Source organism: Gavialis gangeticus, unplaced genomic scaffold (assembly GCF_001723915.1).
Source record: "Gavialis gangeticus isolate Ggan-Ray unplaced genomic scaffold, GavGan_comp1, whole genome shotgun sequence".
In the NCBI taxonomy this organism is placed as follows: domain Eukaryota; kingdom Metazoa; phylum Chordata; order Crocodylia; family Gavialidae; genus Gavialis; species Gavialis gangeticus.
In genome coordinates, this window is record NW_017729024.1 from 121,636,604 (window position 1) to 121,653,197 (window position 16,594).

Here is a 16,594-nt window from a genome sequence, read left to right on the forward strand (position 1 = left end):
TTTTTGCAGGGGAGCAGGGGGCGGCTGTGGGGCCTGATGGGGAGCCCCGTCAGTATTCGCGGATTTTGCTGTTCGCAGGGATCTCCAGAGCGGATCCCCTGTGAATGGTGAGGGTCTCTTGTATTTGCAAGGCATTTTTAAGTAGTGACATAAATATTTTTTTCGGTGTGCTCCATGAACTTTAGTTCAAGCACTGCTGCCACCATTTTTAAACATGGTGACATTTTTAAGTGGAGCAGAGCAAGTGGGATGAGCGTGGCTGCAGGCTGCCTGCTGTGAGCTCAGGGTCTCTGCTCTGCTGCCTTTGCCCCTGAAGCCCTGCGCCAGCTGCACATCCCCTGTTTGTCTGGCAGTGGGGGCTGCAACTTGCCATCCTCATTGTTGTCAGGTAGGCAGGGGGTGCACAGCTGGCTAAGGGCTCCTTGGGCAAAGGCAGCAAAGAAGACAGCCCTGAGCCCATAGCGAGCAGCTTGCATCTGCCCCTCGCACAAATCTGTAAGGGCACATTGCCCCCCATGCCTCCCCTGGGTGGGGAGGTGTGTGCAGTGGCAGGGAGCCACCCCCTTCCCCACAGCCCATGCATGAGCCACCCATGGCTCTGTCCCACTCCTTGCCCAAGGTACATGCATTGCACTGGCTGGGCAACACCCCCAGCCCTACTTCCTCCTTCACTGTGGGGGCCTCAGTATGCCTCCCCATGCCCCTTCCCCTTCATAGACTTACTTGTAGGGAACTGCTCTTGACACTACTTGGCTGTACTCCTTGCCACATGCTCATGTGCAGCCATGCACATGGCATCCCCCCTAAAAGGCTACAAAGGGAAAACTGCCATTTCCCAAGGGAACCTAGGCATCCAGGAGGCCTAGCCCCACGGAGGAGAGGGAACCCAGGTGTCTAGGGCCTTGGCCGGAAGGCACAATTATCGGTAATATTGGCTATAATAGCTTAAAAAAGCCAACAGTTGATAATGTCACTTCCCTTTTATCGGTGCTGGTCAGAGAGACAACCAATATAGTAGTGCACCTGTGATATATAAAGTATCATCTTCAAACCTAAAATATTTTTGGAGATTCTGTTTTACATGAAACATACCTTTGGACTCAACTGGAACACAAAACTAATTTCAAAATACCAAAATTTCTCATGAAATGGACATTATGAATTTTAACCATATTTACTTTTCTCCTTCCCCCTGAGGCTTCTCAAAGCTCTGGAGTGTTGTGGAAAAAAAGAAGAATAAGTGACTCGCACTGCAGCAGCACTCAAAGGCTCCTGAAACAGCAGTGCAGGAAAATTAAGAGAACACATTAACACGTTAACTATTTTTGACAGAAGAGAGGGGTGACAATTCAGCCGACTTCCACTGGAAGGGGTGTTAGTTAATTTTATGTATGTACATGGTCTGTAGTGTTTCAGCACTGATAGTGGACATGAGGGAGAAATGGAAGGTGAAATATCTTCTATTACTGGCATGTGAGCCATGGCTTTGACAGGGGTAGAGATAAGAAGTATGAAATTTCTGAAATGAGCTAATTAATTGATGTGTGAGAGAGCCTGGGCAGGGTATCTCTTTTGTCTTCCCCTCATGAAGCCCCTTGTCAAAACCAGGAAATGATTTCTACCTCAAATTACCAACAATAGAACTTGGGATGAAAAGTGAAACATATGTAATAATACACAATTTGTGATTAACTTTAATGGCTTTTATCTGTGCGAATTAAATAGACCTGTTTTGCAGTCAGTAATAAACAAGTTCCTCACACTCCACTAACTGACTGTAGAACTTACAAGGAGAAAAATTATTCCTTCACAATTCCTTCTGACATTTTCTTGACCACAGCATGCACTTTCTCCAAAAACCAGCTGCTGGAAATGGAGTGCACATTAGATGTGAGAAATATGGTAAGAGCAGTTTCTGCCAGGTTACCAGGCAAAAGTGAAAGTAAAATGTGCACATGACTGCAAGGTGCAAAACACTGATTGCTGCTATTCTAGGGGTGGGCTAAATGCAGCCTACAGATCAGCTGCGGCCCACCAGGCCATTCTATCTGTCCCGGAGGGCCCCTACAAAATTTAGAAAATTAATGTTTATCTACCCCTGGCTGCCTGTCATGTGACCCCCCGATGGCTTGCCAAAACTCAATAGGCGGTCCCCCACCTGAAATAATTGCCTGCCCCATGCTGTTCAGTTACTATAAGAAAAGGGGTTTTTTTGTTTATTCTGCTTTTCAAAAACAAGGACACCCATTTTATTCTGGGGTGTGTTGCATGCAAGAAAATACAGTAAACTTCAGTGTGGCTTGATATAATGCACAATACATGTTGTAGATGTGAGCTATTTGTTGCATGGTTTAGTGGGGTTTGCTAGACATCAGCAGGTGTGAAGGTTGTAAAGTTGTGCATTTGAGGCCTTATGTGAAGAACAGTGGACTTACTCTCATTAACTTCAATAGGCTTTTCCCACTTCTCAGTTTATGTACCAGTTATCATTTGGGTCTCAACCTGTTCTGAGTTTGGATTAGTGATTGTAGGTTTAAGACCCAAGAGTGCCAAATGAGAAGGTATCAATTGGGTAAGATTCTAAGTCTAAATCAGTAGCTACAATGATAAAATATTTGATAAGCTTCAGATGCACAAGGCAGACAATATGCATTTATTACCATGTTTACTGGCACATCACATGCACCATTCCCCAAAAATCAACAGTCCAAAATTAAGGTTCATAAGTGGAGAAGCTGATTTTTCTTTGCTGAAATAGAAGCAGAGGGGCATAGAAGTATGCAGATGCTGTGACTCATAGCTGCCAAGATAACTGCCACTTCCTTGGGGTCCTGAGAGCAGAAGGGGTAGAATCCAGTGTTAATCCCTCTCACAGCCTGAGCACTTTTGGTTGGTTCAAAGCAAGTGAGGTGCTATATACAGTCTCTGGTATCTTGATGAGGCTTGTGGTATAGGAGGAATACTTTCTTATTTACAGGGAAATATATTGTCACTATGCCAGGCGACTTGGCTCCTGGAAGTCTGGGGAGCAAGGGGTTCCCCACCTTGACAAGCCCTGAGCAAAGGGGGATCTCAGCCCAGTCCGGGCTGAGAAAGCACTTGCCTCCCTTCCAGCAGCCCGGGGCAGGAATGCCAAGATGCGCATGGCATCTCCTCCCCATTTTAAAAGCACGCTTTCCCTGCATGTGGGAAGGCATGCTTCTGCTGACATCATAAAAAGGCATCTGGGGCACTGGCAAGCCCTGGATGCTGGCTCGACTGGAGGAGCAACCCCAGCTGTGGGGAGCATTCTTGCCACGCCAGAGGCACGGACAGGCATGCAGGGAAAGAATCCTGCACCGGCAGCACAGGATCAAGACAGCCTGCATGAGCCGGCACAACACTGGAGAGGGTAGCACAGCCAGCAACAGGGGAGAGCAAGGAACATCTCCCCATCGGAGGACTGACAACCCAGCCCCTGGGAGTGATTGGTGGGATCCACTGCCTGAGAGGACCCACCGCTGGATGTTGGACATGTGAGTCCTCGACCCTGGGTGTCGCTGTGTGGGACACTGGGGAGTTTTAAGTTTCAGTTTCTTTTACGTTTGGGAGTTACTACGAGCAAAGCCAGGGTCATTATGGGGTAGTTCGACCTGACACGACCTGAGGAAAATGCAGCGAGGAAGGTTGGAAGCCCTGATTTATTTTTCTGTTGAACAGATCACCAGTGGATCAGCACTTGTTGGTCACTCCAGCTGTTGACCTGAGGAAGGGGGAGAGTTGCCCCAAGCCTGGAAGGGGTATTGCATTCCTGGCTGAACTCAACGCAGGCCTATGCCCACGACGGCATTTCGGTTGTTGAGTAGATGGGGTGTAGGGGAGGTGGATCCCTATGCCACTCACTCTCAGACTTAGCCAGCCAGAGGGACATGTCTCCTCCTGAGGAACCTCCCAATCATTCTTAAATTCACCAAGTCGTGGCAGGAAAGTTGGGGGGGGGGTTCATCTCAGTCATTGAAGCCTTGAGTGTCCACATGACCCTCCATGGGCACATATATAAAGAATTATTTACAGTACAAACTGCCCTTGCAAAGGTCCAGGATCTAGCTTTGTTGCTGTCCTGCCACACCAACAAGTTCTTTGCCCCCTCACCAAGACTGTTTCCTGGGATGGCATACTTCCTGGGTACTTCGGTTCCAGGAGGATTTACTGTATTTCACGCAGGTAGCCATGACTCTGGAAAAATCTTTTTTTCCCCCTAAATTCTGCCTTCCAAAATCAAGGTGTATGCTTTAAATGGGGGTTTGTGGTATGCAAGAAAATATGGTATGTACCCCAAGAAGACAAAATGATTAAACACAGGGCTGAGAAGCAAAACATGTCAACTTGCAGATCTGAATGCAAACAGTCAAAACTACTATATTTATACAACTCCAAGATGACCCTGAATTTAAGATGACCCCCCACCAATAACTAGATTCTGTACATGGAAAACTTACACATTTGTTATAATTTTCCATGTAGAAAATCTGATTATTGGAGGGTGGTCTTAAATTCATCCCCCACCATTGGTGTGGTGGGGAAAGCTGGGGAGGGGGACAGTACATGGGCAAGTGATGTGGGGGACTTCGGGGGAGCAAGTTGATAAAGCATTATTGTTGCTAGCTCCAATTATAATTAGATACTTACTTCCCTAAAGTATCCTAAAATATGCATACTTTTCCTTGGACATTTCTTGCTTTTCTTTAATTACCAAAAATCATTACTTTGTTTATTCCTTACTCATTAACAGTGCAACCTACGATTACTTGCCTTTTGTTATTCATATCAAGATATGTGCCCATATTATACTAAAACTATTCTGTTGTAGGCCTTGAGTCTACTGTTCCACCACTTCTGTTAAAAACAATACTATACTTCTAAATACTGTCCAGCTTACTTGAAAGGTAATAGGCGATAGGTTAATGGTTTATGGTAAGATATTCAAAAAGTATGAAACTAGTTTGATTTTTCTTGAAAGTAGTATTTTGTGTGATAGTCATTTCTGTTAGCTATTTCAGTCACAAAACTTCCTTTAAGCTAGTAATGAAATACGTTGTTTAGATTAAATGATGACTTCTATGATTTCACTCAAGATTTCTCTTACTTTAAAAGTCAAAGTTGATTTGTAGGGAATATATACAATTTATCTCTTGCCTTTTGAGGAACCATCTTTGCATATTGATTTTTTTTTAAATGGAAAAACTCTAGTTTGAATATAATTTCCAAATGTATAGGATGTGCCAGGGCAGTATTATCTTTGTACAAATTGTTCATGATGGAAATCTTTCAAAAAACTGTTGATGATATGCACTAATTAACCTAAACATCTAAAAAGGGCATACCTTTGGTGATTGGCTTGACAAAGCATCCTTTTTCTATCAAATTTTTTTATCAAATTGATACTTAAAGTTTTTGTTATTTTCAGAATCTTGGCTTTTTAATCAGCCTAAGGAAGGGCTTTGTTAAATATGTTACAAATTGTTTTAACACAATTCAATGCCAGAAAGAAAAAGTAGAAAGATGTACTGTAGACTGTTTTACAGAATGTAGTCAAAATGACAGAAATGTTTTAATTGGAAAGTTTTTAAAGAGACTTTTTTTTTTTTTTGATGATACCCAGGGAGAATGGCAACCAGCCTGCTGGCAGATTGGAGCACTAGGCAATACTATGGCAGTGGTTGGTAAAGAAAATATGGCCAATAACAGGTGAACTGATTTTATCCCATGTGGAGCGTGTCTACTTTGTGTTCAAGTCTGAACACAGATTTGGGATTCTGTTAATGCAGTGACCATTCTGCTGAACAACAATTGCACCGTGATTTCCTGAGTGAGCTAGCTGATCTTGTTTCGGAAGTAATGTTGAGGACACCCAGAGTTATTGCTTTGAGTAACTTCAGCATTCACCCCAAAACTAGCTCTTTATGGCTTGAGTGGCACTTCATGGCCTCCATGACAACAATGGGGTTATCCCAGATAATAACTGGGCCAATACTTGAGGTGTGGTGCATATTGAACCTAATGTTTTGCGTCTGCCTGGGAACGGGGGATTCCAGTCATTTGGGATATTGTTAAGGAGCCTGTATCATATTTAGACTGTTAGCTTTTGGAGTGGCAGATCCTTGTCCCTCAATGTCTACATTGTGTTGGTGAACCAGATAGATTGGTCTGCTCTTTTAGACTTACTGAACTAGTGGGATTCTGGAACTTTCTGGGAGATATTTGTACTGATCTCAGTGGCTACTCTGCTGAGGGCCTGATCAAGTTGTGGAATAGCACATTGGCTGTCAGCATAGGCACAATAGCCCAGGTGTCGTCTTATCCTGCTGTGGTGGCAGAAATCTTCCTTGGGGTGCAGGGGAATCTGAGGCATCTGAAGTAGGCAGGTAGACAGTCCGAGCGAAAGTGGCTCTTGACCTGTGCTGAAGCTGGCTGAATGAAGCTATTCATCCTTTATACGTGACTATGCTATGGCAGTGGCCACCTAAACAACAATGATGTTTTTCTTCTCCCCTGCCCTTGCAATTTGCTAAGTGTTGTCTGGCAGAACTGTCTGGGTGGGTGAATAGATTGGTAAATCCAGGTTGTCTCTGCCTGGAAATTGAGTTAGCTACAGTCTCCTGTGACAAAGTTACTTTGCACTGCATCTGGCACAGCTTAGGGCTAACCCCTGTAGCTGCAGAGTCTGAGTTTGTGGTTGAGAGAGCATGGTTTTGTGTGGCCTGTATGCATCAGTTGTTTCCCACGCATATAGAAAATGTGTTTGGGGGCATGGAGGTGACTGTGAACTGGATGTAACCTTCTGGCTACTTGTGTCAAAGGGAAGAGTTAATTCTAATTATAACATTGAAAATAATATTACTGCAGATAGTTGGGTAGAATATTTTTCTGATCAGTTTACTACTTCTATGAAACAAATAAATAGTAATCTAGGGGGTAATAAGCCCCTTACTGATACAATTAAGTATCGGGTAACAAAGGATCAAATAGTAAATATCTTTAAAGCACAATGGAAGAATAAAGCCCCAGGCGCAGATAGAATACTGGTGGAAGTTTAGATTGGTAACATCAAATGGTGGCCCCTTTGTTATTTAATCTTTACATGAATAACATTATTGGAAATATGCAGGATGCGCATTTTCATCCCCCCAAATTATTAGCAACCCCAATTCCTATTTTAATGTACATAGATTACACCATTATACTGTCAAGAACTCCTATTGGATTACAGAGAGCAATTTCAACTTTTGAGCATCTTTGTGGACAAAATAACTTGGAGCTAAATTATGATAAATCCAAAATAATATATTGGGGAAGTCATCTGATGAAATATCCATGAAATATGGGGGGAACCAAACTTGAAGTTGTCAAACCTATAGATATTTGGGTGTCTTATTCACAGCTTCTGCATCATGGAAACGTCATATTCAGTCAGTTAAAACTAAGGCAGCCCATTTGGCTATGGCTATAAAGAAATTTTATGAAACCACAGCAGGACGATCAGTCCAAGCTCAGTATACAAAGCCAAAGTTGCCTCTCAGATCTTATATGGAGCTGAAGTATGGGGCTATGCTGCTAGTAATGATGTAGACGTACCTCAGAACAAATTTCTTAGGGCTCTTCTTGCCTCAACTCCTGCATCTTTTCTGAGATTAGAGATGGGAATGGATTCTATTTTAACTAATATTATTATTAGAATGACGGGATCTTGGTTTAAAATCCTGCCCTTTTTACCATCTCGTCTGCTTAAGTTATGCTACATAGAAGATATTAATTATTCTCCTCCTCTCCAATCACCCTGGTTAGCTTTTCTTTCCCGCACTTCTGCGCTTTCTGGGACGGGATACTGTCTCAAAGGTAACGAAAGATCTTTCTCCCCCATAGAAAAGGTTTGGGTTTTCCAGAGGATGCAAGATATTGCCAAGCAGAACGATTTTGCAGTGGCTAGGGCTGCTCACATTGCCTCTTTATATACTCTTTGGAAATTAGATTGGGGGGAAAGAAAACATGGGTGACTCATGCTGCTTTAGTCAGGGGCAGGCACATGCCACCCCTGCAACCAGTCCCTCTGACCATGGGGGGGGGTCCCCCCGCAGCCGATCTCACTGCCCTGACCCCCACAGCCAATTCCATGATGGCTGGCAACTGCAGCTACTTCCAGGTGTGGCTGCTTGCAGGGGGGGCACCGGGGCTCCCCCCTGCCCGTCATCTAAGTTCTTTATATAATGACATAAGGAGAACCTATTTATTACCGTGCTTGCAGAAATTGATACGTTTCTCAAACAGAGAAATTAATTTGGGTTCTACAGCAAACATAGCCAAATGTAGTAAACAGTGTTGCAATTTTTGCTTGCAAGGCTGAGACGATTAGAGTGCTTTATTACCGATATGAGCAATATATTTTAACATTAGATTTGATTTTATTGTCTCAATTGTGGATCTATGTATAACAGTGTTATAGATTTATGTCTTGATTTACTACTATATTTATATTAATAATGTTTTTATGTTGGTGGGCTCTATTTTTAGTATAATATTTGTAGTTCAGTTACTTTTTCAAACTTATTTATATTATGGTTGTATGTGTATTATGTTGTCTTTGGGAGCATGGGATTTAGCCAGAATCCTTTATAATAAATAAATTGTAATTGAAATTGAATTGAATTGGATGTATAGGTGTCCTGGCTTTTAATCATATGCACTTGCTCTGGGCACACCAGAGCTCAAGTATGCGCTGAAAAACATTAGCAGGTACTCAGCACCCACAAGTCACAACCATTTTAGTTGTTTACATGTTAGAGTTCTGTGGCTGCTTGCAGATCTTAAAAACAAACAAACAAAAAAACCCCCAACGATATGCTTTACTGGAAGAAACAGCATGCTATTTCAACCCAGCTCTGCAGCGTCTGTAAAGATCAGGCACTTTGGTGGGTCTTTTTGCCACTTTTAGCCATGAATGACTGGTGCCTCCTGAAGCTGGGGGGGTGGGGAGCACCTGCAGAAGCCGCTGACAGCAGCGGCCCTGTTGGGGGGTACCGGCTCTATTAACAGCATCATTGTTGGCCATTGGGGGGCACTAGCTCCATCGGGGGGGTACGTGCACCCCTGTGAACTTCCTACCAGTTAACTAAAGTTAATTCAATCACTTATTAGATAAAAGGACAAAAAAAGCCCCACTAAAGCGCCTGATCTTTACAGATACTGCAGATCCAAGTTAAAGTAACCCACTGACTTTTATGGGCATGCATGGGAATGCACCAAGTTTAAAGTAAAGAGCCATATTTTTTTGGTTTCTGTTTATATCTGCCACTGCTGGTGAGAGTTGTCAGTGCCTCCCTTCACAAATGTAGGATACTGCACATTCTTAAGTCTTACTCTGGATGCTGACTTGTCCTCCAGCTATCAATCTATTTCCAACGTTCTCTGTTTTGGGAAGCTTCATTGATAAATGTTTTGAATACAATTCATTCTTCTTCAGAATGAAGAATGACTTGCATTCAAAAACTTACCTAAATCTATCCCAGCCGTGCAGTTAGTTAAATAAAATATATCACCCACAAAAATCCTTGCCTGTTGAACAAGTGGTTGCCTTACAACTCTAAGCTTATCTGGATGCTGTTGGATTCCTTGGCCCCTGTCAGTCTGGTATTTGTCCTGGGTACAGCACAGAAACTGTGTTTGTGGCTTTGGTCTATGATCTCCACCTGGAAATTGACATGGGAAAATGTACCCTGTTGATCCTATTAGATGTTTCAGTGGCCTTTGGTACAGTTAACTATGAGGTGTTGATACATGACCTGATGGGCCACGTGTGTATGACCTAGTGGGTATTCATGGGACCACTTTTAATTGGTTCTGTTTTTTCCTAGCAGTTTATCATCCCCTCATTCCATCTTGTTGCATCTTCTGTTCTGTGTACCTGAGGCTACTGAATGAGATCATGTAGAGATTTTCTATCAATATGCTGATGACATCCAACTCTGTCTCTCTTTCCTCTAAATCAGTGGTGCTCAAGGTTTTGGCCTAATGAACCAAATGAATGGTGCAGGACCTGTCCATGGGCCAAATAGAACCCCATACCACCCCTGCCCGGCCCTGGGCCCTGTGGCAGCCTCACATGCTGGGATCAGGCTTTGGGGCCCCACAGTGCCTTCTCCTGGCCCCATGCCATGGGATCAGGCACTCCGTCACCCTGTGTGCCCAATCTACCATGCAGGGCCACAGAGTGTGTGGGGCAGGCTGGATGACAGAGTACCAAGGACTGGAGCTTGCCCATGGGCCAGGGGTTGAGCACCCTGATCTAAACCAAACCTGCAGTCTTGATCCCTACCCAGGCCTTGCTACAGTTGGGGATTGGACACGGGTGAACCAATTGAAACTATATCCTGATGAGACAGAGATGATGTTAGTTAGCAGACCTTAAGAACTGGAAGAGCCAGTTGGTCTTCATAACATGGGTGGGTCATTAGGAGCACATACTTAGAGTCTGCGATGACTTCCTATAGCTTACCAGGCACAATTCAGGGTTCTGGTTTTCAGTGATAAAGTCCTAAGTGGCTTGGGCTCTACATATCGGAGAAACCCACCTTCTTCTTTGTATTTCACAATCCCTAAAGTCAGCTGAAAGCAGCCTTCTGTACATTTAATCTTTGTGCAAGTTTGTTTGGCAAAAATACATGAGAGGTTGTCCTCAGTAGTCACTTCTCAGCTTTGGAACTTCTCTCTCTCAGGAGGCTCATCAGAGGCTGAACCTGGACATATTCCAGAATTATTGTTAGATCTTTTTATTTGGGCAGGCTTTTAGCAATCAGGATTAAGTTCTGGGGCATTGTTTGAGGAGTTTTTCTGTTACTTGCTATTTTATTTTAATATTTTATCTGTCTTTATAATTTATCCTGAGTTTATTGTAAGCTGTCCTGAGCCTTTTTGGAGAGGGCAGCATATAAATCAAATAATAACAATATTCTCCCAGCTCCAAGACTGACTGACAACAGCATATCTAAGAAAAATATCTTTCACTGAGATATGTAAGGCTGTTTCCTAAAAATCAGTTCTCAAATGTATGTAACATTACTTTTCTCATTTGATTCCCAAACTAAAATTGTATTCTAAGCCTCTATGTGATCTTGGGGTTCTGAACTGGTCAAGGGTCAAAAGAAAATTGCTTTAAGTTATGGCAAGTCTGATGTGTGAAGTTGATCAGATTTCCTCAGCATATTGTGTTATAGAGCTTTCCTTTCCTGGCTTGACGCTCCCTACCTCAGTGTGGGGGCTTACAAGGGAATCTGCGGAGAGCAGCCTCACAGCTATCCTATGCAATGCCTGGGTCAAAGCAGTTCTGTCTAGGCTGACTAATGAGATCTGTATACCATCACAAGAGAACTGCATTGTAGTTAAGGTAGAGCATCCCTCCCTTAATGCTGTCTTTGGGAAAACATTTCTCTAATTATTATTTAACCTGTATTTGTGAGAACCACTTCATTTAGGATTGTTGCTACTCGTTAACCTTCCTGAAGTGGGGACTCAACTTTCTTTGCTTACATTGAGGTTTTACACTGATGTCACTGGCATAAGTGATTTCTAGAAATATAGCCTGCTCTAGATTGGAACCAGATGTAAACCACACTAATGCAGCAACATAACAATGTATTTACACTATAAGTTTGTCCCAGTCCAGCTATGCCAATTGAACTAGAATGTAGAGAAGGCCAAAGAAGCTTGATTACTAAGTAAATATAATGCTTAGAATAGATGTACAACCCATCTGTCTACCTTCCCTTATATAAAACATTATGATTAGGTAGGAAGTAACCGAAGTCAACTGTCACTGCAGAGAAGTACATATGGATGGCTTTAGTAACCACTGCTTTCCAGATGGTCTGACTTTTGACACTGAGAGTACATGCTGTCCCAAGAGTATTGATCTCTCATATCAGTACTTCCGTTACCATATTATTAACCATATTATAGATCTGTACCTCAACTACTGAATTCTTTATTTAGTTATTTTGAGAATAGACATACCCTACAATTATTCATATAGCTTAGTAAGCCTTAAAACCACTGGACATTCTTTTAATATATAATATCCCATATCCCTGGTGTTTTTATTTACAGGTACAACAGGTGCAGACTGTGCAGCAGGTACAGCATGTCTACCCAGCACAGGTGCAGTATGTGGAGGGAAGTGACACAGTCTACACAAATGGAGCTATGTAAGTTGGTATTAATCAGAATTTCCATACCTGACAGGATGTGTGGTTAAGTACACGTCCTCAAATCGCATCTATGCATCATGAGGCTTCACTTTTTTTAAGTGGATAAGGGAAAGTGTTTAAAACTTAGTTCCTAGTATCATTTGAAATAATTATTGGGGAAAAAAACAGGAGCTGAATTTAGATCATTTAAGTGTATTTGGAGAGAGAACATTTTCCTTAAAATTAATGCAGGTACATTTTAGTAATTGTTATTATAGAGGATGTTTAACAATGACATCTACAGTATTCTATAACTTTTCAAAATAGTTCTGTGGTTATATAGAAAGGTTATCTAGTTTTGACATAATGCGACTGTGGTTAATAGAGGATTTTGGGCATGCCTTCTCTTCCAATTATAACCTTACTTGCATTTGCACAATACAATACAATTACTGCCGCAATTACTGATGGAAAGATAGTGTGATGTCATGAAACACAATTACCAATACAGGTGTTTTCTCTCTACCAAGGGGAGGAGTTAAGAGTAATGCTGTCTTTTGTTGCTGTTCATTTAAATCTCTTTCCATTCGTTGTGTTATTTTTGCTCCCCTAAAGTTGCTTCACTGCTACCAAGTTCCTTTCTCTCAAGCACAAGCTTCTCTGCCAGCTGATAACCGTACTCTGATACCCTGCTCCTACTTTCATCTGTGGAGACGCTTCCAGTGTTTCCTCTTTCGGTGTCTGCCTGTGCTACACAGTTGTCTTTTCTTCCTATGCAATCTTGTGGCTTTCTTTTCTCTCTACCCCCTAACATTTAATCCCTTGCTGCTTGGTTTCCTTTTCTCTTATCCATCCTGCTCCCTCATCTATTCACTCTATTATAGATAGCACCTGGGGCAGATCCAGGGATTATGGCAGCATGGTTGTATCTTCCTTTGGCTGTGCAGTGCATGAGCTGAGCTCACTAGCTGATTAGCATGAGGGCTGGCTAAATCCCTGGCTTTCATACAGCTCCTGAGTTGAGGGGTGAGTGCCACTGCTGTTCATACTCGGCTCTCTGAGCTCACTGGCATCCAGGATCAAGGAGAAGGGGATGTGTCCAAACCCCTTTTGGCTGTATACAGCCTGTGTAATTAACTTCCTTCAGTGTGTGTTGCCATGCAGCCAGAGGGATGTAGCAGTACCCTCTTCTTGTGATCCTGGATCTGTTCATGGATAGCACTGCCTATTAAGGTTGCTCAATGCTTCTTATATTTTTTAGTGTCTTATAACTTCAAAAAACTTTTGTCATTTGGGCGGTAATTTTCCATGTGGTATATCTGCCAGAGGCTGAATTGTTTTAAACATTTTTACCAAACACTAACAATTGTGGCTAGGAAAAAAACAGGTTCTTTTGCGCACGTTAAACAAAGGGCACAGCCATTTTTAATACAAAAGTTTGCCATTCACACTTTCCATAGCACTGCATGTCTTTTGAAATGACTAACAAGATTGGGGTGTCCGCCTTTTTGAATGTGGGGCTGGATCATGAATTTTTTATCCCCCAGTGGGCGGGCGAGCCATATTCAAAGACCTCACAGGAAGCAGTGAAATTCAGCAGGTGAAATTCTATGGCCTATGTTACACCGGATGTCAGACTGGATGAGACAATCTTACAAGGGTGCCACAGAACTTCCCGTCACTTCCACCTTTAATGGGGTCCTTTCGAGTTATAAGAACAAATCTTCTTATGGATGCACAGGAGGAGCCGGGCAAGGGCCCTGGTGCTACAGCCCACACGTCCTGGGCTCTATAGGTGGAACAGCCACTGGGCAAGGACCCAGGCCACCCAAGCCCCCCCGCCCCAGGCCCCACCGATTTTTTGCAAGCCTGCCCGGCAGCTCCCAGCCCGGAGCCAGGAAAAAAAAAAAGGGGGGGGGGCGGGGGCTTCCTCTGCTGAGGAGGAGGAGGCGGAGCAGGTGGAGGTGGCACAGTGAGCCCGGGCTGGCACCATGCACTCACACAGGGACCTGCGAGCTGGGCATAGGGCAGTGTTCAGGCAGCCCCCAGCTGCAACTTCTCCGCCCGCCATCGGGAAGATGAACCACGCAGGTGAGCGCAGAGCAGGGCAGTCGCGGGGGCCCCAGGATGATGCCTCCTTCTCCCCTGCCACAGCCCCAAGGGACAGAGCCAGGTGTAAGCGATGGTTTAGCGTGAGGGAAGTTGACCGGGGGGTGGGGAGGGGGGTTTGTCCCTGCTTCCCTCACCCCATGTGTGCCCAGCCAGGCTCTGCTCGCTGCCCACAGTGCTGGCCAGTGCAAGTTCCACCCAGGGACCACCCCACACCGCACTAATAACCCACGCTTTCACTGCTGGCTACTTCTCTTCCCACACTCACTGCGTTGGCAATGTCAAGCTGATGCAATGTAGGTGGGAACCTTGTCCCTTCCCCAGCCCTTCAGCAGCCATTAGGAAGCTGCTGAGGGGCTGGGGGAGGGACAAGGGGTGGGAACGAAAGTAAACAGTGTTTACTTTCGTTTCCCGTTGTAGCACCTCGGGCCTCAGAAAATGGCTTGGCGGGCTGCATGTTGGACAAGCCAGAAATAGACCAACTAGAGTCAACACCAGCATAAAGAAAGAGCATCTATACCAACTCTTCACTAGATGATTAACTGATTGGGACAGATCCCAGGAGGAGATGGTAGTAAGCTTATAATAGCTTTCTCCTTGTTCTTCCAGCTAGACCTCCTGGTGATGTACGAAAATCACCTCTATTTACAGGAGCAGATAGGAGTCATGATTGACTCCAGGTCAGTTCTTGTTACAGATGATATTTCACAGACACTCCCTTCTTCATTAGGAGAGAAGGTTCACACTGGATGTTTGTAGAGGTTCCCTTTATCACTTTGACAGAACCAAACCATCCAGATTGTCCCTCATAGCATTTGCAAAGAGCTAAGGAGGCAGACATCCTCTGTCTCTTTCAAGAGAGTACCAGCATCCAAAATCTGGAAGTAATTTACTGAAATTCATCAAATTATTTGTAAAAATATGTCTTGGACTTAGCTGCTGGGTCAGATGCCAAATTTGGAAGAACACTACTAAAATTCAAGTAACATAGCTGAAATTTCTCATTCTGCCATCTGGAATAGATACTGTTTGCTGATGGGTAGTCACAAAGACATCATTCTTTCTTCTTTGAATGTGACTTAATCTTCAGTAATTTTGGTTCGTAGAGCTGTCGATGCTTAAAAGAGCATCTTATGTATCTTATTTTTGGAGACTTCAACAAACATAAACTTCAAGTTGCAATGGAATTGAGAGTGCTGTTTGCTTTTCTCTTTATACTCTGACACAAGAATATAAGCTCATCCCTGATAAACACTATTGTTCAGAGAACTCCCATTTTAAAAGTTAGGATTATGGTTACTTGTTAATCCCCTTGTGCACATGCATTAAAATACAATTGTTAATTATACTTTTTTCAGGACTGCCTTGAGCAGGATGGACTTTCTCTGAATGTGAAGCAGGGTTACAAGCGACTTGTCCATTGTAATTCTCCTTCATTATGCAAAAAGTTGGAAGAGGTATAGTGAATGTGATAATTGATTGTGGGAAGAGAAAAGAAGATACTATGATTAATACAATAGAATATTGTCGTGCGCATTAGAGAGTTTTTGGTTGCCTGACTTGAGACCCTGAGGTCTGATTTTTTTCCTTCAAGTGTTAAGTACTCAGACCTACAGCTAGTCAATGGGGCTGTGCTTTGAACATATAAAATGCTGTGTAACAATTAGTGTTCTAAAAATTCTGGTCCTAGATGGCGTGAATGGAGCACCCAAAATTACTTTTGATCCTAATCTCTTTTTGCCTCAGTTCCCTAATAGTAAAATGTGAATGGTAATAGTCTCTTTATCACCTGGCAGTTTTGTGAAAGTAGATTCATTAAGGTATGTGAAATACTCAAATATTTAAATAATGAAGTCTATTGAAATGTCCATGAGAGTTAATAATTTGCTTTTCATAACAGGGTTATGTACAATAATATGTACTAGTAGATGGGTCGATGGCCGTTGAGGCATTATTGCAGGAGGGGGTGCTGCTCTTTGAGGGCAATATGATGTCACCAAAATGCTTGAGTAGTTTGTTTGGTCCTGAAGGTGCTTTGAATAGTCATAGGAAGTGTGCTGTTTCACTGTGTTTACATGATGATGGGATGAGAGCGTGATGGCAGTGTGGTGACAGCCATAGCAGGAGGGTTAAGTGACAGAGTAATACTGTGAAAATTGTAGTCAGAAACTTGCAGGCAGGCTGGCCAGAGTAGAGCTGTTGCATGAGTATGCTTTGGTAAACATTTGGGTGACTGAGTAGCTCTAAGAAAAGGTGCTTTAAGAAAACTA

The 16,594-nt window shown here is 43.2% G+C and overlaps 1 protein-coding gene across 2 annotated transcripts in view; it reads left to right on the forward strand.

The window, feature by feature from the left end:
- Positions 1-16,594, forward strand: part of RFX3 (regulatory factor X3) — a 299,582-nt gene that overhangs the window by 145,569 nt on the left and 137,419 nt on the right. For both annotated transcript variants that reach the window (XM_019517634.1, XM_019517633.1), the window contains exon 3: positions 12,136-12,233. In XM_019517634.1, the coding sequence (XP_019373179.1) occupies positions 12,136-12,233 (98 nt within the window). The remainder of the gene's footprint in view (positions 1-12,135; positions 12,234-16,594) is intronic.